This window comes from Puma concolor, chromosome A2, assembly GCF_028749965.1.
Source record: "Puma concolor isolate L17-30 chromosome A2, mPumCon1.1.hap2, whole genome shotgun sequence".
Classification (NCBI taxonomy): Eukaryota; Metazoa; Chordata; class Mammalia; order Carnivora; family Felidae; genus Puma; species Puma concolor.
This window is the reverse complement of record NC_141668.1, coordinates 157414780-157437269: the sequence shown is the minus strand read 5'-3', so window position 1 is coordinate 157437269 and position 22490 is coordinate 157414780. Positions and strand designations below refer to the sequence as shown.

General features: G+C 49.5%; 2 protein-coding genes across 5 annotated transcripts in view; one reads left to right on the top strand and one right to left on the bottom strand.

The window, feature by feature from the left end:
* The window catches only part of SUGP1 (SURP and G-patch domain containing 1), a 32180-nt gene extending 18295 nt beyond the window's left edge, over nt 1–13885 (bottom strand). The window contains exons 1-7 of one of the 2 annotated variants that reach the window (XM_025915898.2): nt 13752–13885; nt 11491–11665; nt 6601–6701; nt 4935–5135; nt 2706–2829; nt 2277–2377; nt 1267–1390 (exon numbers count right to left, since the gene is read on the bottom strand). In XM_025915898.2, coding sequence (XP_025771683.2) covers nt 1267–1390; nt 2277–2377; nt 2706–2829; nt 4935–5135; nt 6601–6701; nt 11491–11665; nt 13752–13785 — 860 coding nt within the window. In that variant the 5' untranslated portion in view covers nt 13786–13885. The remainder of the gene's footprint in view (nt 1–1266; nt 1391–2276; nt 2378–2705; nt 2830–4934; nt 5136–6600; nt 6702–11490; nt 11666–13751) is intronic. The other variant, XM_086698489.1, reaches the window with a different exon arrangement.
* A 218-nt stretch (nt 13886–14103) lies between these two features.
* The window catches only part of MAU2 (MAU2 sister chromatid cohesion factor), a 30811-nt gene continuing 22424 nt past the window's right edge, over nt 14104–22490 (top strand). For 2 of the 3 annotated variants that reach the window (XM_086698488.1, XM_086698487.1), the window contains exon 1: nt 14104–14416. In XM_086698488.1, coding sequence (XP_086554614.1) covers nt 14141–14416 — 276 coding nt within the window. In that variant the 5' untranslated portion in view covers nt 14104–14140. The remainder of the gene's footprint in view (nt 14417–22490) is intronic. The other variant, XM_025916209.2, reaches the window with a different exon arrangement.

Here is a 22490-nt window from a genome sequence, read left to right as displayed (position 1 = left end):
AACTCCAGACCCAAACACCCCACGGCCCCCACCAGGGTACCACGGCCCAGGTACAGCATGCAGGGATACCTGAACTCCCCAGCAGCCTTCTCCATGCTCTGGTCCACCGAGTAACTGAGCCATGGCCCTCCCCTCCACTAGCCTGCAAGGTTCTATCAGCCCCACTTCCTGATGTTCCTCCTCTGCCGGTGTGCTTTGGCCTGGCGTGTCTAAGCACCCTCCACAACTGTGGCCAGTGACCTTGGAGGCACAGTTCACCCCATCACGCTCTCTATGTGGACCTTCCAAAGGTGCTCAGTGAACACGTGAGCCCTGCTTGGCTCCAAGGCCCACCTGCACCGCACACAGACGCTCACCTGCACTCCCAACCGCTATGGCACAGTACCTGCATCTCTGCTGCTTCACTCCTGCTTCCTTTGTCCTGAGTGCCCAGCCACTAAATCAACTAGCCCAGACTGTTGCTCCTGGACTTTTTGTTACACATGCCATCATATCTCTTCACTTTCTGAGTTGGAACCTATGTTATTTATGGCCAAGAACATCCTCATGGGTGCAACACCTCCACACTGAGTTCAGCATCCACCTCATAAGCCCCTGCTGGTCCCTACCTAGCAGCAGTGACTTCCCAACCCCCCCACTCCAACAACCTGCCGCCAAGGAACCTCCCCTAGAAAGGAGGAAGTGCAGAACCCACCCAAAGAATGCACAGGTACACACAGACCCAGCCTGAGGGGATGGGATGTGGCTGCGTGGCTGGAGACAGCAAGGAAGTCAGGCTGCTTGTCCCACACCTTCCGTGGAGCCTGCGCACAGGCTGAGGGTTCCCACTTCACACAGCCTAAGGCACCACATTCCCACTTTCCTCACATTCCTTCACTGTCAACGTCTGATCCTATAAAAGTACAAAGTCAAAAACGGGAAGAGCCTGGCTCTCTGCCCAAGAGCCTGGCTTACTCTTAGCCTAGGGCTGCCATCTCTGTAACAAAGGGAGCCTGGCAAGCACCAGAGACTTTCTCTATAAGGCACGTGGAAAATAGAAGACCCCAAAGGCCCTGCACGCCTGCCTCAGAGATGATTTGAGCTCTGACAAGTAGTTGACCATGGGGTGGCAGAGCTGGGTTCAAGGGTCAGAGTTACTGGACCCAACCCTGCCACCTTCTGACCGTGGGACTCTGGCACGTTGAGCCCATGGGGGTTGGGGGGTGGAGGGGGTGCTGTGATCAACGTGTATGGATGGGTCACCTCCCTATTTAGTACCCCCCTTACCTGAATGCCTGGTTCTCGCGGTTGTTCTGGAGAGCGATGGTTTCCACTTCTGGACCCCCGTCTGCTATGAACCTGGCCAACTTTTCTGCAAGGTTCTTGGCCTCTTCATCCTCTGGGGGTGAAACTTTAAGCAGGCTGTCAGTACTGAGCTCAACTCACCACACCCAACAGCCTAATTTCTGCTAAGAACCCCATGGGCAACAAGAGGGGTTTATTTTAGGAACAATGCAAAGAAAAACAGGCAAATGGGAATCAGATTACTACACTGGGACCAAATACCAGAGTTAATATTACAACATCCCACCCCGCACCCTGCCCCTTCCCGCCCCACAGATCACAGAACAGAATGTGAGTGAAGATCTGATCCAGGCCAGAGGGGATATGGGAGCCCCACCTCAGTCTTTCTCCCAGGGGTTGCCCATCCAGGTCTCACAAGGGAGTGGGCCTGGCCCTCCTTTCCTGGGGAGGTCAGGGCAGAGGGCCTTAGGTGACAAAAAAAAAAAAACCGTACCTACCTCTGTGGCCTGTGTTTGGCCTAAACATCGATGCCCCTGCCACTTACCATAATCTGACTGGGCTTTTACTTCTTGACAGCTGGAGACCAGCTAGCATCTCCCCCTCCCCGATACTCATTCCACCAGGAGCTCACTGCCTCCCTCCCCAAGTGTCAGGCACTACGTTTATCTCTAGGTCCTCCGTGCCAGACAGGCAGGAGCTCATTTATACTTAAATGACCAAGAACCAACAAGCAAGCACTCCTCCCTCCTACCCCCTTTAAAAACACAGAGCTGAGCTCCAAAACATAATAATGACCTTGACCTTGGCCCTCAGACTCTTTCCCACCTCAGACCACTGGTGGGGAAGGCAATGCCCTGGCCACCCGAGAGGGCACAGAACTGGGCCATCGGCACCACCCCATGTACGGCAAGCCTCCAGGAACCCCGATTCCACATGGGGTGTGCTTTGTCCACACACCTCCCCAGAACCTCCCACATCCTCCACCCACTTACCTTTCTGAAAGGCTGCCTGCAACTTCTGCGCTTCCTTTCTTATCTCAGCCACCTTCTTTCTGTAGTAGAGGAATTCCCTGCTATTCTTATCATGCAAAAACCTGGAGAGAAGTTTTGCAAAACAGAGAGGAAGATGAGCAGTGGGGATGGGGTGACCCAAGTAGCTTCTGAAGAATGTTGTGCAAAGCAAGCTGGTGAGCAGAGACACCTTGATGGGGCCCAAGACTAAGTCTCTGCACCACACTGGAGCCCCTGCAACCTCCGACATGAGTTAGAAAGCACTCAGAAACTCGGAACAGCATTTGGCCCGTGCGAGCAAGCACCCAGCCCCGACCAGCCTTAGTAACCAGTAGGGTTTTACAAGAATACACATTACTGTGTGACAAGAACATTAAGTAGTGGTGGCCTTCCCCTCCCAGAAATACTTACGAAAACGCCGGGTTATCCTTGTAGTTCTCCATAGCTACTTTTTCTAACTCGGGGCCTCCTTCTGCCACAAAGCGGGCCAATTTCTCTATCACTTTCCGAGTCTCGGCTCCCTCTGGGGGTGAAACTTTAAGGAGGCTGTCAGTACTGGGGTTCAACTCACACACCTCACAGTCAACAGGCACACTCTCTCTATGGACCACAACGACAGAGGGGTGGGGGAGAAGAGGGTGAAATGCGGGAGGTTGTCGGGTGTCCTGGGTCCAAGCACATAGCACTGTGATGAGGGGGGTGTCAGTCTAAACAATCTTTGTGAGAGACACTGGGTGGGAGAGAAGGGTGTGAGCCTCCCAAAGACCAAGCCGATCCCCAAACTGGGAGGGAGACATCAGAAAACATAGCCAGTCTCCCCCTTTTTTCTGAAATGCTTAATTCTTTTATTTACCAGTGTTCAGTTTAACAAATTTGTTTCCTGTCACCATTCAAAGATGACAAATTCCTTTTTAAAGTATCGTTACAAACTCCAACTTAAACACATCAAGAGTTTCAATCCATTGATTTAAATGTATCAGGTGGGTTTCAATCCATTGCAATTAATGTCATCGCAGAAGCTCAATTGTCCCCTCTTGGCTGGTAGAGCCTCTTCAAGCTGGCTCCTGAGGTCTTTGGGCCTGACCCCAGGAGTCTCTGACGGCCTTCTCGCTATCTGCTGGGATAGGGTGCTCCAGGATCATCTCATACACTTCCTGACCAAACCTAGAGCCAGCCATTTCTCCAAGAAGTCCTGGTTTCCACGAGGGAGAAAGTGTGTTTCCAGACCACCATCTGGGTGCCAGAGGCGCTCACTCCAACAGGCTTAATCATTACCTCAGGGCCTTTTCAGTGAACAGAGCTATAAAAATATTTCTTAATATTTGTATTAGCCTCCCCACCTTTGATCCACGTGGAACTTGCTTTTGTATCTCATTGCTGGCCTGTTCATGAGGCATCTGTCAGCCCATTTACGCTCATGTCCCTTTTATGAGAACTCCCAGGAGAAATCTCTCACTGCCAGTGCCTAGTAATGTTCCCTGCTCTTGGCAAGAGGGCTAGACACTGAACCTGCAGCCAGTCTTATTCCCTTTGTTGCTTCAGCTGCCAAGAAACTGAGGGATAGGGGTCAGGGACCTGTGGCTTGAGGAGGATCCTTAAGAGGTCACAGGGACATTCTGTACCCACCTTTCCCCCAGCCTTACCCTCTTCCTGAGTGCCTGGTGATGACCTGCTTGCCATTTATAGGCACAGGTGCTTTTCTGGGGCCGCATCAACAGCAGGCCACAATAGGCCTCAAGGACCTTGAGACACTGCCTCTTGTGAAGCAGCACTTCCCATCAGAGCACTGTCAGAGCCGCTAGGATGCCTCAGGAAAAGCACCCTCCCTGGCTCCATCCTGAGAGATACTCTATGGTGCGAGGTTGGCCACTGACCTACTCAGATGCATGACCAGAAGCCAGCACCCTCTTCCAGGGTAACAAGTCTAAAGGCTATCACAGCATAACTATATAGTTACTTCAATCTGTCCTCACTGTCAGGGTGATATGACTGCACCAACCAGTCTGGGGCAGAGGTGGTGCAGGCATCCTCATGGCTCAGATGGCACTGAGGCCTTATTCTGAATGTGGATGGAGTTAGACACAGTAGGAGCTCTGCTGCCACCACCTTCCACCCTCCTACACAACAGGGCGTGGACTGGCTTTCCAAGAAAAATGATCATCCTTCCCCAGGGCAGGAGAGCATGCCCTCCAACACGTGGGCCTGTACCTCTGGCCCAAACTGGTAAGCACAATAATCCACAATGGGAAGAGGCACCTCTGGTTCTAAGAGGGCTCAGAAAGTGTGCACCCAGGCTAGGGAGCCATGGAAGCTCCTCCTCTCATGTTGGACAAGGACAGACACAAGCAAGTGCTCCTCGGAGAATGTCCCTGCCCTGGTTGGAGACCAGCCTACATGAGCGGAGGATGGTTCCTATGGCTCCCAAGACAAAGTGCACTGTCTAGAGCACCTCCACACTTCCCTCTCACTTCTTCCCACGTTCTTTCTTCATTCCCCCTAACCATGGAGGGCCCCACTCTGGCCCTCAGCTCAGCCTGGAGGCCCCCCACCCCCAGCCACACTTTCTTCGCTGGCTGTGGGTCGCACCCATGGAGCTGGAGGAGCAGTACTGGAAGGAAGGTGGCAGCCCCCGCACCTCACCTTTGATCTCTAGCCACTGCTCGTAGTCTTCCTCCTCATCCTCATCAGGAGACTGGAAGACGCTTGGGCGGCTGGCCACAGGTAGCTGCTTGGCATGCACGTAGTTCTTCACCTGGCCTGGTGGGCTGCTGATGAGAGGAGGCCTCTTGCCGGTGCGGGGGAGTACTCGAGTGGGGGCACTGGGCGTGCTGGGTGGGGCATCTTGGGATGGAAGGAAAGATACTCATGCTCAAGGTCTGTGGTGCACAATTCCCCGTCTTCCCACCTAAACGTATGCCACAAATGCATTAAATGGGGCTGGGTCCTTGGCTTCCAGCATGGCAACTGGTAGGGGGTGGGAGCTCATTGAGGACGCCATCTTCATTTTATACAAGAGGACACTAAGGCTCAGAGAGGAACGACTTGTCACGGTCACCCAGCCTGAAGAAGATAGGCTGGGCTCTGCAGGCAGCAGCTCTGGCAGAAGCCTCCCTAACACCTGCACTCAAAGCCCAGGGATGTGCCAGCTCTTCTGGGTAAGACCTGAATCCCCACACCTGGCTTATAACCACTCCCTCTCATTGTCAGTGGCAAGCTGATGACAGCCTATTCAGGGCTTTCAAACACAACTCCTGGCCTGAGGGCCTGCGGTAAAGGACTGATACAGTCTTTCCTCCCTCTCTGTGGGTGAATTTGGCTTTAGGTTAATTTTCTCAGCTGTCTCCTAGAAAACCTGACAAAGACTGATGGTGTTTTGTTTGGTCAGAAACGTTCTTACATTAAAAGTAAGCTGATCAGTAAATCGCACAACCACAGACATGGGTGGGCTCCCTACAGCAAGGGATTCTCATACCTCACATGTCTCATGGAACTCCTGTGGGCCAGGTGCCCCCCCTCCCCCAATGGATAAGGGTCCCATCCCTCACATCTGAGCTGCTGCTCTAAACCACACTGCGGCCCCACAGTCCTGGTGTTGGGTTTATAACTCTCCAGGGAGCTTCCCTGGTATAATCTGAAATTGGTCCTTGAACTCAGAGGGCAAGGAAAGACCAAAGAAAGAGGCAGGCCACTCCAGGTTGGTGGGTAACAACTGTAATAAGCAACAGAAACTTACATGAGGCTTGTCTTAGGTGGCAGCAAAATGAATGGATCCCCACACCCACCCACCAAATCTTGAAAGTTTGTATTAAAAAAAAAAAAGGCCTTAAATGGGTTCAGTCACATATACCATGCAGGTGTTCTCAATACCACATCTTATCTCAAGGCTATGTGCTTAGAGTAGCCTCTGGGAGCGGGGAAGACAAGGAAGCCCCACATTTCAAGTACAGGGGAGAGACTGAGAAGCCTCTGGAATGCCAGGATCCAGCTCACAGGCACATCTTTTCAATGACATTCCCCAACACCTGGGCCATGTTTAGTCAGGGTCCCCCACCCCCACCTACTGAAACCTGGCTTATTTGTCTCTGCTCCTATGGGGCAAGCACTTTGAAGGCTGGGTCTATGCTCTCCCCCTGGGCATTTACTATAAGAACGAGAAGAATCAAAGTCCTCAATGAATGCGGGATGAGAGGAAGAAGTCTGAGGTGGGACCTGCTGTTTCTGAGACGCCCAGAGACCTCCAAGGGGAAAGAGCTGGCAGAGTGAGCCCCAACAGGGGGAGACACAGGATGGGGGAGACCGCACTCACCTGTGCTAGTTTGTGCCTTCTGCAACTTCAGAAACTGCTGCAGGAAGCTGCCATCATTAGCAAACTTGTTGGAAACAGAAGAGTTGTGTGCATTCGCAATTCTAGACCCGAGACAGAGGACAAAGAAAGTGAGCCACAAGAGGAAAGGCAGGGGCCTGCCTCGCCTGTTCCCCCCCAGCATTCTCACCTAATGGGACCCAAAAACCTGCTCCCAAAAATGTCTGGAACTACTGAGAGCAGCCTTCATTGTAAGATGGAACACTCTTATTCTGGTCAAGGCAATACTACCTATATTGATGTTATCTCTACCTGCAATATTATTGACCCTACAGGTTCAAACGGTATCTCCAACAAAACAGCTTAAAAGCACCTGATCCTCCTGCACAGCACCTGTCATACTTGTCAACTAATTAGCTGGGCTGCTTATTGGCTCCTATGTCTGTCTCTCCTGCCAGACAACAGAGATTTCTAAGGCAGGGCCTGTGTGTCTGCGTCCATGTGTGACTGCAGTTCTGGGCCTGGGCCAGCCAGCGCTTCTGTGGGTATCACAGGTGCACAGCACAACACCCAAAGCAATCTCTTGGTGGAAGAACTAAAGGGGAATATTATACTCTTATTATTTTTACACTCTTTTTTGTTTGCAAAAAGTATATTTAAACATGTATTTTCAACAAGTCAGCACTAAAGCAAACCCAGTGACTCAACTGTTTAATTCAAATCTTGGGGCGCCTGGGTGGCTCAGTTGGTTAAGCTTCCGACTTCAGCTCGGGTCATGATCTTACAGTCCGTGAGTTTGAGCCCCACGTCGGGCTCTGTGCTGACAGCTCAGAGCCTGGAGCCTGCTTCAGATTCCGTGTCTCTCTCCTTCCCTCTCCCTCTCCCCCTCCCTCGTTCTCTCTCTCCGTCCCTCAAAAAAATATTTAAATTCAAATCCATTTTCCCTGATAAAAGCAATAGATGTTTATAATGGAGCAATCAGGAACATATAGAAATAGAAATCAAAGGGAAAAATCCGAAAGTCTTTTCCCCTCAGAACAGCCACTGCTAACTCTTCGGTATTTTTCTTTGAAATAGAAGGAAATAAGGCTACAATCATAGTATATATCCTATTCTTCCATTTTCTGCTGTAACATACAATCCTGCCCAAATCTCAGAAATTCCTTGTATATACTGCTTTCAAGGCCCTACCTTACTCCATCCAATAATTGGTAAAAGCTTATTGAGCCAATAGATCTAGCCTTTTTCCTTTAAAATTAAGTTTTATTCTTCTAGAAATGTTATAACAAACTAAAAATGGAAACACCGTCATCACAAAAAGCACTGGTTAAATAAATTATAAGACTTCCATAGGGCTGCAGATGAAGGAGCCCTGAAAAGCTAAAATTTTAGAAACAAAGCAATAAAGCACATTAAGTGAAAAACAAAAAAAGCAGGATATGAAACAACTAGAGTATGGCCCTATTTATATCAAAAAATATTTGAATTTAAAAACACAAGTATTTGAGTTAAAAATTATTAGAAAAATCCATCAAAATGCAACCAGCACTGTCTGTGGGTTGCAGGGTTATGACTGATTTTGGTTTTGCCTTGTTTTCCTCTCCTTTATTTTCCAGAATATCTACCCTGTATAATTTTTTTTTTTTTTTAAACACAAAGGAGGATCTGCAGATAACTAGCTTTAGCATCAAACAAGCAGGGCCTTTGGCAGCCCTTGTGCTCATACTGTTACCTCCCTCAAGAGGGAGGGAAAGAAAGTGGGGACAATGAAAGACAAGAAAACACCTCAGGGCAGCATCAAGACAGCAAATGAATCCCACTTTTTTTTTTTTTTTCAACGTTTCTTTATTTTTGGGACAGAGAGAGACAGAGCATGAACGGGGGAGGGGCAGAGAGAGAAGGAGACACAGAATCGGAAACAGGCTCCAGGCTCTGAGCCATCAGCCCAGAGCCTGACGCGGGGCTCGAACTCACGGACCGCGAGATCGTGACCTGGCTGAAGTCGGACGCTTAACCGACTGCGCCACCCAGGCACCCCTGAATCCCACTTTTTAACAGATGGTAAGGGATATTATGCCGTTAAAAATGCTGGCTCTTAGGGGTGCCTGGGTGGCTCAGTTGGTTAAGCATCCAACTTCGACTCAGGTCATGATCTCGTGGTTCGTGGGCTCAAGCCCCGCATCGGGCTCTGTGCTGACAGCTCAGATCCTGAAGCCTGCTTCAGATTCTGTGTAACCCCCTCTCTCTGCCCCACCCCTGCTCGTGCTGTCTCTTTCTGTCTTTCAAAAATGAACATTAAAAAAATTTTTTTAATGTTGGCTCTTAATTTTTTTTTTTTTTCAACGTTTATTTATTTTTGGGATAGAGAGAGACAGAGCATGAACGGGGGAGGGGCAGAGAGAGAGGGAGACACAGAATCGGAAACAGGCTCCAGGCTCCGAGCCATCAGCCCAGAGCCCGATGCGGGGCTCGAACTCACGGACCGCGAGATCGTGACCTGGCTGAAGTCGGACGCTTAACCGACTGCGCCACCCAGGCGCCCCAATGCTGGCTCTTAAAGAACAGATAAACAAAACATGTTCCATCCACACAACAGAATATTATTTGGCCATAAAAAGCAATGACGTCCTGACACATACTAAAAAGTGATGAACCTTGACAGCATTATGTCCAGTGAAAGAAGCCAACACAAAACGCCAAGTGTTATATGAAATGTCTACAATAGCTTAATCCACAAAGACAGTAAATTAAGAGCTGGGGAAATAAGGAGTAACTGTAAATGGGCACTGCGTTTCCTTTTGGGGTGATACAAATGTTCCAGAACTAGAGAGTAGTGATGACTGCATGATGCTGTGAATATACTAAGGAATCACTAAATTGTACAATTTCAAAGATCAATTTTATGGCATACTAATTACATCTCAAGAATAAACCTTAAAAACTACGATGGTTCTAAAGAGTTGTAATGCAAGGAAAAGCTTTTCTTTTAAAAAGTTGGGGGGTGCGCCTGGGTGGCTCAGTCAGTTAGGCGGCCGACTTCAGCTCAGGTCATGATCTCGCGGTCCGTGAGTTCTAGCCCCGCGTCGGGCTCTGTGCTGACAGCTCAGAGCCTGGAGCCTGCTTCATATTCTGTGTCTCCCTCTCTCTGACCCTCCCCCGTTCATGCTCTGTCTCTCCCTGTCTCAAAAATAAATAAACGTTAAAAAATATTTAAAAAAAAAAAGGTGAGGGGGAAGTGGCAAATAAAATTGATCACAACTTTGTGAAACAAAGCAAAGACATGGGAGGGGACTATAGCAAAGTGGATGTCTTGAAGCAACTTGAATATTTCTTATTTCTCCAGTGAGAAATTCTATTGTTTTTTAAACGTTTATTTATTTATTTTGAGAGAGCGTGCAATATAGACAGCAAGCAGGGGAGGGGCAGAGAGAGAGGGAAAATCCCAAGCAGGCTCTGCACTGTCAGTGTGGAGCCTGACACGGGGCTCAAACTCACAAAACATGAGATCACGATCTGAGCCGAAATCAAGAGTTGGATGTTAAATCGACTGAGCCACCCAGGCACCCCTTCAGTGAGAAATTCTAAAACTTGTTGTTCTACGCTTTTACAACAAAGAAATTAACTTTATTTCCAAAGCTACCTGTATTATGCACCCACCCACGTGATGCTCCCCTTCAGCTGTCTGATCCTGGTGTTAGGATCCAGCTGATTCTGGGATCTCTTGAAAGCATTCCTACAGGTCTTTCCCATCCTGGTACAAGTCCTTCTATAACTCTAGGGCAAGAGCCCACAAGCCCACTGACTTACAAATCACTCCATATCTAGTCTCCACGTTCATGAGTGCCTCAGAGACCCCAGGCTCTGGGTTCCCATAAGAATATGGTCTAGGGGCGCATAGGTGGCTCAGGTGGTTAAGCATCTAACTCTTGGTTTTGGCTCAGATCATGGTCTCACAGATTGTGAGATGGAGCCCCATGTCAGGCTCTGCGCTGGCAGCGCAGAGCCTGCGTGGGATTCTCTCTCTCCCTCTCTGCCCCTCCCCGCTCGTGCACACACGTGCTCTCTCAAAATAAATAAATCAACTTAAAAAAAGAAACAATAAGGTCTAAGTTCTGCCCTCAAGGAGATGCCACAAATGCTTAGAAAAGGTGGGAGGGGAGCTGGGCCAGCTCTGGAGAGGGTTTAATATGTTCCATGCTTCACACCCCAGAGGAAGGGGCCTGCCTCTCTGATTATCGATCTCCAGCCTGAAATTCTTAGATCCTGTCATCCTGATCACATCACCCCTGCTCAAAACTCTTGGGAGCCCTCAACATTTCTCAGGAAAGGCAGGAGGGAACGCTGCCTGATTTACCCCCTGCTTGGCTCTGAAACAATTCCTTTGGTGCAACAGCTTAGCCACCTGACACACAAGGGCTCTCTTCCCTTCCTGCCTTCTGCCAGACAGGCCTTTCCCTACTTCCTCAACAGGCTGGCTCTGAGAACACAGAAGAGCCTCTTCTGGGCCCCTACAGTGGCCGCTGCACCAGGGAACACTCTACCTCATGTTAGCCACTGGCAGCTCTGGGGTAGAACTGGCACTCCCTTTATTAGTAGACCATGAGTCCCATAAGGATAGAGATGGAGTTTGGGTCTTTGCTCTGTGCTACATCTCTGGCCCCAAGGCCACAGCTGCTCAGCACTAAATAACTGGTGAATACAGGCAGGCCATCTCTGAGCTCCCACATACCCCTCATTTCTCTCTTGCCACCTGAGCCTCCTGAAAGAGCATCTGTGTCACTCCTTGCATCATCAGGCTGTGGCCAGGTGCAGGTATAACCTGACTGACCCTGAACACAAAAACTTCTGCCAGTGACCCTCTAAGACCCCAATCCAGCCACAAGGGGCACTTACTCGCCAGGATGTGGGTGCTGAGGGCTGATGACCACCTGATTCTGCTTGGCTTTCTGCTCCATTTTGGCTTCAATTTCACGTTTCTTCTGAGCAATGAGCTCTTCCTGGTGAAGTATGTTCATGTTCATTTTTCCAGACTTGGGAGGTGCAACCCCAAACCACCGGTTAGCTTTCCCTGGGGAGACAGAAGCATATCAGAAATCATCATTGCAGGGGGCACCTGGGTGGTTCAGTTGGTTGAGCATCCGACTTCGGCTCAGGTCATGACCTCACGGTTCGTGAGTTCGAGCCCCGCACGGGGCTCTGTGCTGACAGCTTGGAGCCTGGAGCCTGCTTCAGATTCTGTGTCCCCACCCCCCCCCCTCCCGCCCCACCCCTGCTTGTGCTCTGTCTCTCAAAAATGAATAAACATAAAAAAAAAAAATCATCATTGCTCCACAAACGTTCAGCAGCTGCTACAGGAACGGCCCAGTTGCTGCTGCCTGCATCAACAGACATTTAAGCGTCCATTTCTTTATTTACTCCATGAATGTTTACTGAGTTATGTACCAGGTGCTCTGCTCAACTAGAGAAGGGGTCTCTGCCCATGCGGATCTCACCTTGGGGTAAAAAGACAATAGACTTACAATGAAAAAGTACCCACAAAATCCTAAGAGCTCTCTGATAGAAACAAAAAAAAAAGGAGGGAAGAATAATAGAAGAGCAACCTATACAGCTAGAGCAGCCAGAAAATAACTGTTAGCAAAGAAGACCTCTTAAGCTAAAACCAGAAAGATAAAGAGCCAGCCTCCTGAAAAGCCACATGGGGAACTATCTTGGCAGAATAAGAAGTTGCAAAAGCCTAAGGCAAAAAGAAGCCTAGTATAATCAAGGACCAGCAAGGGCCCAGTGTGGCCAGAGTCGACTGTTACAGGAATGGGGGTGGGAGGCCAATGTAGGAGTCCAGGTTTTACTTAAAGGGCTTTGGGAAGTGACAAGGGAGTATTATGCTGGCAAACAGTATTTTTAAGGTCATCACGGCTACTACTTGGAGAGAGTACATGGTGGCAGCAAGAGACCAATAAGGAGGTGTACTGGCTCCAAGTAAAAGATAATGGTGTCTTCAGATGACCGTGTTAAGTGTAGAAATGAACAAGACACTTCAAAAGCATCCCATGGGACTCAGAATAAAATCCAAATTCTGAAAGTTGACTTTCAGAAATGACTCCCCTCCTCACTTCCACTTCATTCTTTTTTTAACTTTATTTTGAGAGAAAGAGAGAGAGAGAGAGAGCAAGTGGGGGAGGGAGAGGGAGAGAGGGAGAGAGAGAGGGAGGGAGGGAGGGAGGGAATCCCAAGCAGGCTCTGCACTGTCAGCGCAGAGCCCGATGTGGGGCTTGAACTCATGAACCATGAGATCATCATGACCTGAGCTGAAGTCGGACGCTCAACCAACTGAGCCACCCAGGTGCCCCCCACTTCATTCTTGATATTCTTCAAAACGACAAGCTTCCCTCCAGGCACTCCCATAACTGGCACCCTCTCATCTCAAATGCTTTCTGCTTAAAAAGACCCTCCTTGACTACCTAGTATCAGCAGCCTCCACCTCCATTCTCTCACGTCATTATAACCTCTGTAAATATTTCCTCTTGGTGCACTGTCTGACGCCCCAGTAGAAAGTAATCTTCAGGAAGGCAGGGCCCTTTTTGGTTACCACTGCAACCCCAGCGCCTAGCACTGTGCCTGGCACACAGTATTTGCTGAATGGGTGAATGCACCCCAGTCGGAGGTTGGGGGGGGGGGCGCGGCTAGTCTGGGAGAGAGGGAAAGGCAAGCCTTGTGTTCAAGTGGGGGCTCGAAAGACCCAGGTAAGTGTGTACAAGGAGTCCTAGAGTAGTTCGGAAAAGCAGCTTTTCCAGAAAGCGGACACAGGCCAGACGGCGGCTGCTCGAAGAAAGGGGCGCAGGACAGCCCAAGGTTGCCGCTGTTTCGGGGAGCAGAGCTCTGAGCAGCTCTGAAGGCGATTATTTCGGAAAGAGAGGGCAGGACTGCCCCAGTGGCGGCCTTTACGGAATACCCGCGCCCTCAGCAAACCAGGCGGTGGGGGCAACTGGGTCTGGGGTCTCGAGAGACCGGGAAGATGCAGAAGCCGCCGCTTCGGGACGCGCTGGGGGCTGAGGCGAGGGGCTAATAGGTCGGGGTAAACCCAACGGGACGACGAAACGGCGACGCGTAGCCCCGAGGACCCAGGCGGACGCTTGAGGGGAGGCGGGAGCTGTTACCTGCAACATCCCGGTTGTCCATCTTGAGACTCATCCAATCCCACAATGCTCCGGTTCCACTTGAGAAGACTAGTTATAGTGCGCATGGCCTGACGGGAGATGTAGTCTGTGTCGGCCAACCAAGCCTGGCCACTCCGTGGATACCTGGAGCCTTTCCCCAAGGAAAGCAAACCTCAGCCTATTGGCAATTTCTGGTCTCAGTCCCGCGGACCAAAGGGCATCGCCTTTTCTCACACCTTCCCGGAGCCTCAGACACTCCAAAGACAAACTACATGTTCCAGAATGCTTTATGCGGCAGCTCTCGCGAGAGATGTGAGAAGAGCCCCGCCCCGCCCCGAGCTCCTGCTTCCGCCTCCCTGTGGCGGCGGCTTGTTGTTGTGGAGGCCGAAATGGCGGCTCAAGCAGCGGCGGCGGCTCAGGCGGCGGCGGCCCAGGCAGCGCAGGCGGAGGCGGCCGAGTCGTGGTACCTGGCGCTTCTGGGCTTCGCCGAGCACTTCCGCACTTCCAGCCCGCCCAAGATCCGCCTGTGTGTGCACTGCCTGCAGGCCGTGTTCCCCTTCAAGCCGCCTCAGCGCATCGAGGCCCGCACGCACTTGCAGCTCGGTTCCGTGCTCTACCACCACACCAAGAACAGCGAGCAGGCGCGCAGCCACCTGGAGAAGGCGGTGAGCGCGGACCCGGCCGCGAGGGAGGAGGCGCGGGCTCTTTTCGGGGCCTGGGCTGACGGACTGCGACCCCGGCGGGCAGGGGCCTCCTGGCCCGTCTTCGGGGACCTGGGGCGCGACTTCAGGACGAGCAGCAGGACCCCGAAGCCGCCAGCCTCTCAGGGCACCCGAGGGCCTTTCTCTGTACCTTACTTAACGTCTTTGGTGACACGCAGGGCCCCAGGACCCCGCTCAGGGTACTCGAGAGTTGTCTCATCAGGAGCAATAGGGTCCCCAGATTCTTCAGGATTTCGGGAGGATATCATCTTGTTGGCGCCCATGGGAACGCCACCAGATCTGCCAGTGGGTCCTGCAGCTTCCAGCTCTCCAGGGCTCAGCCCCGGGGGCATCATCATGACCGTTCCTTCCAGAAGTGACTCAGGATAGGGGAGGGTCAAGGTGACAGTTCAGACAGTTCAGGCATCCCTTGGGAGCCTGAAGTTTGGTCTCTTCAGGAAACCTAAGAAGGCATCCTCTCCCTAGACCCGGAAGTCTGATAGAAGTATCTGGAGGGTATTAAGCCCCTATCACTGATGCAGGAGGCGTAGATGGGAGGCAGAGGCTCAGAGAGAAGAGGTTAAGATCCTGTAAGGAGGCAGAACTCGGGGGGCCTACATTCCAGGACCATTTGGTGGAGTGGGGTGGGGGATGTCTAAGCTTCTGCTTTTTCTGTATCCATGGTGACTTCTCTTCCTCCCACCATCTGTTTAGTCTGTCCCCTTCAGAAGAAAGACCCCATCCCCCCGTCTTGACTTGTGGGATCTCGGTGCTTCAAAGAATGTGGGACAGTGGCCGTCATTGTGCCTCTTCTGGCCTTGGCGTTGTTTCTTATCACGGAAACACTGTGCTCCTGTCAGACCGGGCCTCCATTTGCCACTTACCCAGCTTTATTCTGCTTAGAGATTTCTTGAGAAGAATCAACTTAAGTTTTTTATTTATTTATTTATTTTTAATTTCTTTTAATGTTTATTTTTCCTTTTTGAGACAGAGAGATGGAGGGCAAGCAGGGAAGGGGCAGAGAGAGAGGGGGAGACACAGACTCCGAAGCAGGCTCCAGGCTCCCGGCACAGAGTCCAACGCAGGGCTCGAACCCACGAACTGTGAGATCATGACTTGAGCCAAAGTTGGAAGCTTAACTGACTGACCCACCCAGGCGCCTCTTTATTTTTTTTTTAAGTTTATTTATTTATTTTGAGAGAAAAGAGAGCGAGCATGAGTGGGGGAGGGGCAGAGAGAGGAAAGAGAAAGAATCCCAATCTGCGTTGACGGTGCAGAGCGCAATGCAGAGCTCGATCTCAAACCGTGAGATCAAGACCTGAACTGACATCAGCAGTTGGATGCTTAACCGACGGAGCCATGCAGGCGCCCCAAGAATCAAATTAAATGTTTAGAACTTATCGATCTGCGGTAAATCCGGGCCCACCTGTGGCTAGTAATGAATTGCCTTTGGGAAGATATCAGATCTTTGCAAACTGTAGAGAGTTGGAAGGGGACTTTAGTCCTTCCTTGATCATCTCCCTTGTTTTAGGAGTGAGGCAGTATGGGTTCAGAGAGATGAAGTGATTTGCCCAAAGCTACACAGCAAGTTATTAACAAAACTGGCTCAAACCTGGGCTCAAGGTCACCAACTTCAGTGCCAAGACAATAAGTCATTATTGTTTCTATGAAGTTTCTTTTTCTTTTTCTTTTCCTTTTCTTTTATTATTATTTTTTGGCGTTTATTTTGAGAGAGAGCACGAGTAGGGGTGGGGCATAGAGAGAGGGGGAGAGAGGGAATCCCAAGCAAGCTCCACACTATCAGTGCAGAGCCTGATGTGGGGCTCGAACCCACAAACTGTGAGATCATGACCTGAGCAGAAACTAAGAGTCGGACTCCTAACTGACTGAGCCACCCAGACGCCCCTAGGTTTGTTTGTTTTTTTTTTCCCTTTTATTCATTCAGCAGATATTCAGCTCACAACAGGTGCCAAGCTCTATTCTAAGGGCTATGGATCAGGGATGACTAAAATAGTCCCTGTCAACGTGAGCTTATGTTTTAGTAAAGAAGACAAACATTGAATATGTAGTAAAAGGTTAGGCACTGGTAGAAGAACCGTGGAAAATATGGTCCAGGGTGAAGAGATGGAGTTGATGGGGAGCTTTTTTTGGCAGAGGTAGTGGGAAAGTCTATTTGTAGGCGTGACATTTGAGCAAAGGCCTGAATGGGATGGGGAAAGCAAACCTGGAGAACAACTCAGGATGTCAGGTCGATCCTGTGACGGGATAGTGTAAGGTCTCTCCTAGGCAGTGATGAGGCTGAGATTAGATGAAGCCCCAGACTTCCTTAGGTGTGGGGGTGCTGGAGACTGACTGCTTAGGCCTGGTGGCCCAGTGCCTTCAGTGAATTGAGGTTCTAAAGCTCTCTTCTCTGGATTAACAACAAATTCTGCCACCTTCCTTGCTCAAGGGTCATTCACTCTTTTTCTAGCAGTGGCTCATAGTTGCTGTGTATGTGGTCGCATTTTGCCCACCCAGTGCTGTGCAGGGGAAGCAGCCATGCCTCGGATTACTTCCTTGTAGCCACTGGGCTTTTGGACCCATGATTTAAACCCTTATGCTTGTGAAGCACCTTCCCTTGATTTTACAGAACCCTGAATCTTGTGGGGTTTTCCACAGAGCCACAAGGTCACCTCTGTAGCTCACACTGACATTATACTTGGAAATTCCTTCCTTTCTGTTGGGTGTATCCCCAGCTGGGAATTTGTCCAGATTTCAGTTAAAGTGCTGTTCTCCATGCTGTTTTCTTTCTGCAATTGTATGTTATCTCCTATTGTGTTGCAACATAAGCATGCTTTCTTTATCTTCGCTCTTTATTGGTCCTGTGATTTCCCCCAAATCAGGGTGCTATCAGCTTTTACTCGTTCTTACCCAGACTCGCTCTATAAAAAAATCGGAATATATTCTTCTTTTATTTTTTTTAAATTTTTTTTTCAACGTTTTTTTTTTATTTATTTTTGGGACAGAGAGACACAGAGCATGAACGGGGGAGGGTCAGAGAGAGGGAGACACAGAATCGGAAGCAGGCTCCAGGCTCCGAGCCATCAGCCCAGAGCCTGACGCGGGGCTCGAACTCACAGACCGCGAGATCGTGACCTGGCTGAAGTCGGACGCTTAACCGACTGCGCCACCACTGCGCCACCCAGGCACCCCTATATTCTTCTTTTAGAAGTGGTTTGTTTCTAGTTCTGAAGAGCAAATGGCCAAAGAAGTTCCAGTTTCTTTTCAGGGAGCCAACACAGAGTATCAAAAAGCTTTTTTTTTTTTGCTTTTTTTTTTTTTTAAAGTAAACTCTACCCCTAACATGGGGCTTGAACTCACAAACCTGAGATATAGAGTTGCATGCTCCACCGACTGAGCCAGCCAGGTGCCCCAAAACCTTTTTTTTTTTTCTAATTTTATTTTAACATAAATGACTGCAGTATTTTGTGACTATTTTCTCCTTGATCGTTCCTCTTGCTGTTATTTTCTGAACACGTTTTCTCTAACTTATGAGTGCTTTAGGTAAAACTTTTTTTTTTAAGTGTTTATTTGTTTTGAGAGAGAGAGAGAGCAGGGGAGGAGCAGAGGGAGAGAGAGACAATCCCACCTAAACTTAGTACCGCATTCAGCTTCCCTGTTATTTTCACATCTTTTGCTTTCTCTCTGAGAAATCCCCAATCTCCCTGGTAATCACTTTTTTTTTTTAATACAAAGTTAGGTTATTTATCCTCTGTTTGCTTACTGTCAGCATCTAAACTGCCTCAACTGCATTTGTAACCTGTGTAGAAAACCTATAACATCCCCATTGGCTTCATGAATTGACCAACTTTGGAAGAATCCTCCATTAAGTGTTTCTATCAAAGGTATGGAGGCTGTTTCTCCCTTTGCTCAGCAGCTTGCTTGCTTTTTTTTTTCCTTAAGATTTTATTTTTAAGTAATCTCTACACCCAGCGTGGCACTTGAACTCACAACCCCAAGATCAAGAGTTGCGTGCTCTTCCAAATGAGCCTGCCAGGCGCCCCTCTGCAGCTTTCTTTGAGGTCACAGCTGTTGGTCTCTCATTGGTTCCTGCCTCTATGGGCCCTTGGAGCCCCTGCTGGCTTCTTCACTCCCTGGGTCTGCTCAACAACTCCTGTAGCTCTTATGGTGCATGACTGGACACTTCACCTGAGAGTCTCCCCTTTTAGATTATGGTTTTGGCAGTGACGTGTGTGTGTGTTACCAGAATTTTGGGCTGCTCTGGGACTCCTGGTCCCAGTTCATGATTATAAGAGATGTCTCTTTCCTGAGAAATCTCTTGGCTAGAGAATGTGTGAAGTTGTCTTCTGCAGGTTCTTTCATACTGTATTCCTTGTCATTTCATTTTCACCTGGGATTTCCTCTTGCTGAACACCTATTCTTGGGTATATTTTCAGTCTTCGCTGGCCTAATTTTTACACTGTTGTTCCAGCAAACAGTCCCATTTCAGTCATTTGCACATCCTCTGCGGAGTCAGGAGAATCTTTGTGTCTGTACTTAGATGTAGATCTATACCCCCTTAACTAAGCTTTTGATCACATTTCCTCTTTATTCTTTGGTCAAGAAATGCAGCATCATCCTTAGACTTTGCTGATTCGATTGCCACGGAGGAATAAATGCTGCTTCTCTGGAATGAATTGTGCATTATTTTCTATGATCTAGATAGTCATTCATTATACAGTGATTTGTTTTGACTGTGGTATCCCACATCCATGCCATATTTGCTTACTCTTTGAGTTTGGAGTGGAGCTGCTTTTCAGTGGTGGTTTCACTTACCTGACTTAGAAAGTAGCTCCAAACTGTGTCATCTGGATGCCTGTTAATTCCACTTCCAGGTTTGTTTTGTTGTTGCTATTGTTGTTGTTTTTAATTTATTTTGTGAGAGAGAGAGAGAGAGCAAGCACGAGTGGGGAAAGGGCAGACAGAGAGACAGAGAATACCAAGCAGGTTCCATGCTGTCAGCACAGAGCCCAACACAGGGCTCCACCCTACAAACCGTGAGATCACGACCTGAGCCAAAACCAAGAGTCAGACACTTAACCGACTCAACCACCCAGGCTCCCCCACTTCCAGGTTTAACCTGCGAATCTCTGGCTTACCTTCTCAGCAAGTGATTAAATGCTTCCCCAAGGCCCGAAAAGACTTAGTTCTGGGCCTTTCATCAGCAGGCATGGCTGGAGCAGATCTTTCATCCTTCAGCATCATGTCCTGCCAAATTCCATGCCCCATCGCTGGGAGCAAAACCTTGTGCAGAAAGTGTATTTGCAGAGCTTGGCGTTAAGCATTTTCATGGAAGAGTGTGGTCTGTGCTTCCTCCTGTTTTCATTTCTATTTTCTTCACTCTCACTCTCTGTCTCGTCTGAATTCAGGATGTGAAATCTGTCTAGGAACCATCCCTTCACGGTTCCACCAACTCGTCCCCCTGCCTCCCCTCCAACCGCTGATTCTTCCTCTTCCTGCTTGGGAATCACTGAGGTATTGTTGCCACCTTCTACATGCTAGGCTCTGCATGTGGTCTTCTTGGGGACACTGTCTCATTGGATCCTCAACAAACCCATGAGGTAGGGACCACTTCCAACTTGTCAGTGACATTGCTGAAGGGGTTTCTCCTAGTCAGGGTCACACAGCAGAAAGAGGCAGGCTGGCTTCTAAGTGCTGAGCTTCCATCCCAAAGGAGTTGCAGTCGATAACTATTTCTATACATTTTTGTGGTTTAAAAACCTGATTTAAAAAATTTATCTGTATTTTGAGGTACAAGAAGCCTTGACACTCTCTCAGCCCTGGATGGAATCTTCAGGCATGAGAGAGAGATGCTCATTCAAGCTCTTCCACCCCTCGTAGCTTGTACTGATTCTGTGGTGCCCCTCACTTACCCTGAGAGCCCCAAGGTGACCTCAGGAATTTCTAATATGTTAGTTTGTATCCCTGTCCGGCACCTGCAGGCTGCCCAGCAGTGAGAGGCTCTGACTTTGGCTTCTTTCCCGTCATGAAGCAGGAGATATAAAGCTATTTTTTAGCATTACGCCATAAAATATAGATGGGGTAGCAACTTTGTATAAAATAGGAGCCTTAGATAAGGTATCCTCTGTACTTCAATTGTGAGGTATGTTTTCTGAAGTCTACATATTTCTGGTTTGTGAATCTATGTTGCAAGTGTTACAAAGACACAAAAGTGAAGCCATTTGTTCCTTGACAGTTGTTTGACTGACAGTCCGGGGAAAGTGACTGAGTTGCCCTGACAAGGGCCAGTCTTGTAGCTCTCCCAGCCCAATCATGTGTCCAGTCACACAGGTTCCTCCACTGGTTTGCCCTCTCCTTCCAACTGGTGGCCTTCAGGAGCCTCTCTTGCTACGCTGACCTTCCCTGTGGGAGGAAGTGGTTCTATAGAAAGCACACCCCGACTTCTGTATTTATTGGCTCCATTGACGTCACCCGTTTGACTGAAACGGGCTTGGCCTCCATGGGAACCCTGAGCCCCTTCTGTCCCTGCTGCAGGGGGGCCTTGGGAGGGGACACGCAAGTTGGCTGCAGGAAGCCTTTTGCCTGGGCTCTACATGTGTGTACGTGCATGTGTGTCAGGAAGGACCCTTGTCAGTAGTGCTGGGGCTTTTTTTGGTCTCCATTCCTTTCACCTGCTCCCACAGTGCCTCCTTCTGGCCCACCTATATTTTGCAGGCAGCTGGTGTCAGAGGCAGTTCCAAGTCTTTCCCTGCTCTGCGATTTCCTAACCAGCATTCACCCTAGGCCCAGAGGCATCTCTGTTCCTAAGACCAGCGGCCCCTTGGGCCCCTCTTCCTCCCTTCGCATTCTCTTTGCTGTCTCTAGATGCTCTTAAACCCAGATCTGATTAGGTGCTTCTGTTTTATGACTCTGACTGAGATAGGCTCCAGGAATGATATTGGGGCATTTTGATCCATAGGCAGGACTGCCACATTAATGGTACAGAGATCCATTGGGCCTTCCAGCCTCACCTTCCTGCCTTCCGTCTTTTTCATGGGTTCTCCTCTGCCTGGGGCATCTCCCACTCCCGCTTTGCCTGGGGACACCTCCCCCTCACTTTCTACACCATCGCCCTCAAGGGCCAACCCAGGCTGTCATCCACGCACACACTGTTCTCCCACAGAGCATAGTGAGTCAAGGTCTTCTGTTCGGCGCTGGATCCTCCCGCCAGCAGTTGCCACGATTCTGAATGTAGGATGAGTGGGTCGGCAAGGACAGTGTCAGTTGCATGCTTGGGTCCTAGGTGGTCTGACAGAGTGTGGTTGGTGTAGTTCATGTGGTGGACTGGCCCATGCACACCCTCACCAGTGCCTCCTGTTGGAACGTGGAACTGCAGGGCACAGCAGTCTCCAAGTGGGAGCATGTCATCTGAACCCTGTGCTGGTGTGTGTGCCAGCAGAGAAGAACAGTGAGGTCAGGTCTTAGAACTGTCCCCACAATCCTCTGGCTGCATTTTGCCCACACCACTCCTTCTTGGAGCTCTCCTGTGTCCACTCTGAGGCTAGCTTTGCTCATTTCCAAGCATCTTTTAAAGTGGAAGATTTTTGGTGCACCATGGTGGCTCAGTCGGTTAAGCGTCCAACTTTGGCTCAGGTCATGATCTCATGGTTCATGGGTTCGAGCCTCACATCGGGCTCTGTGCTGACAGCTCAGAGCCTGGAGCCTGCTTCAGATTCTGTGCCTCCCTCTTTCTCTCTACCCCTCTTCCACTCGTGCTCTGTCTCTCCCTCTCTCAAAAATAAATAAACATTAAAAAATTTTTAAAAAATAAAGTGGAAGATTTTTTTTAATGTCCATTCATTTGTTTTGAGAGAGCACGTGTGTGTGCACAAGCAGGGGAGGGGCAGAGAGTGAAGGAGAGGGATCAATCTCATGACCACTACATAATGACCGGAGCCAACATCAAGAGTCAGACACTCAACTGACCAAGGCACCCAGATGTCCATGGCATCTTTTTTTTTTTTTAACATTTATTTATTTTTGAGAGAGAGACAGAGCA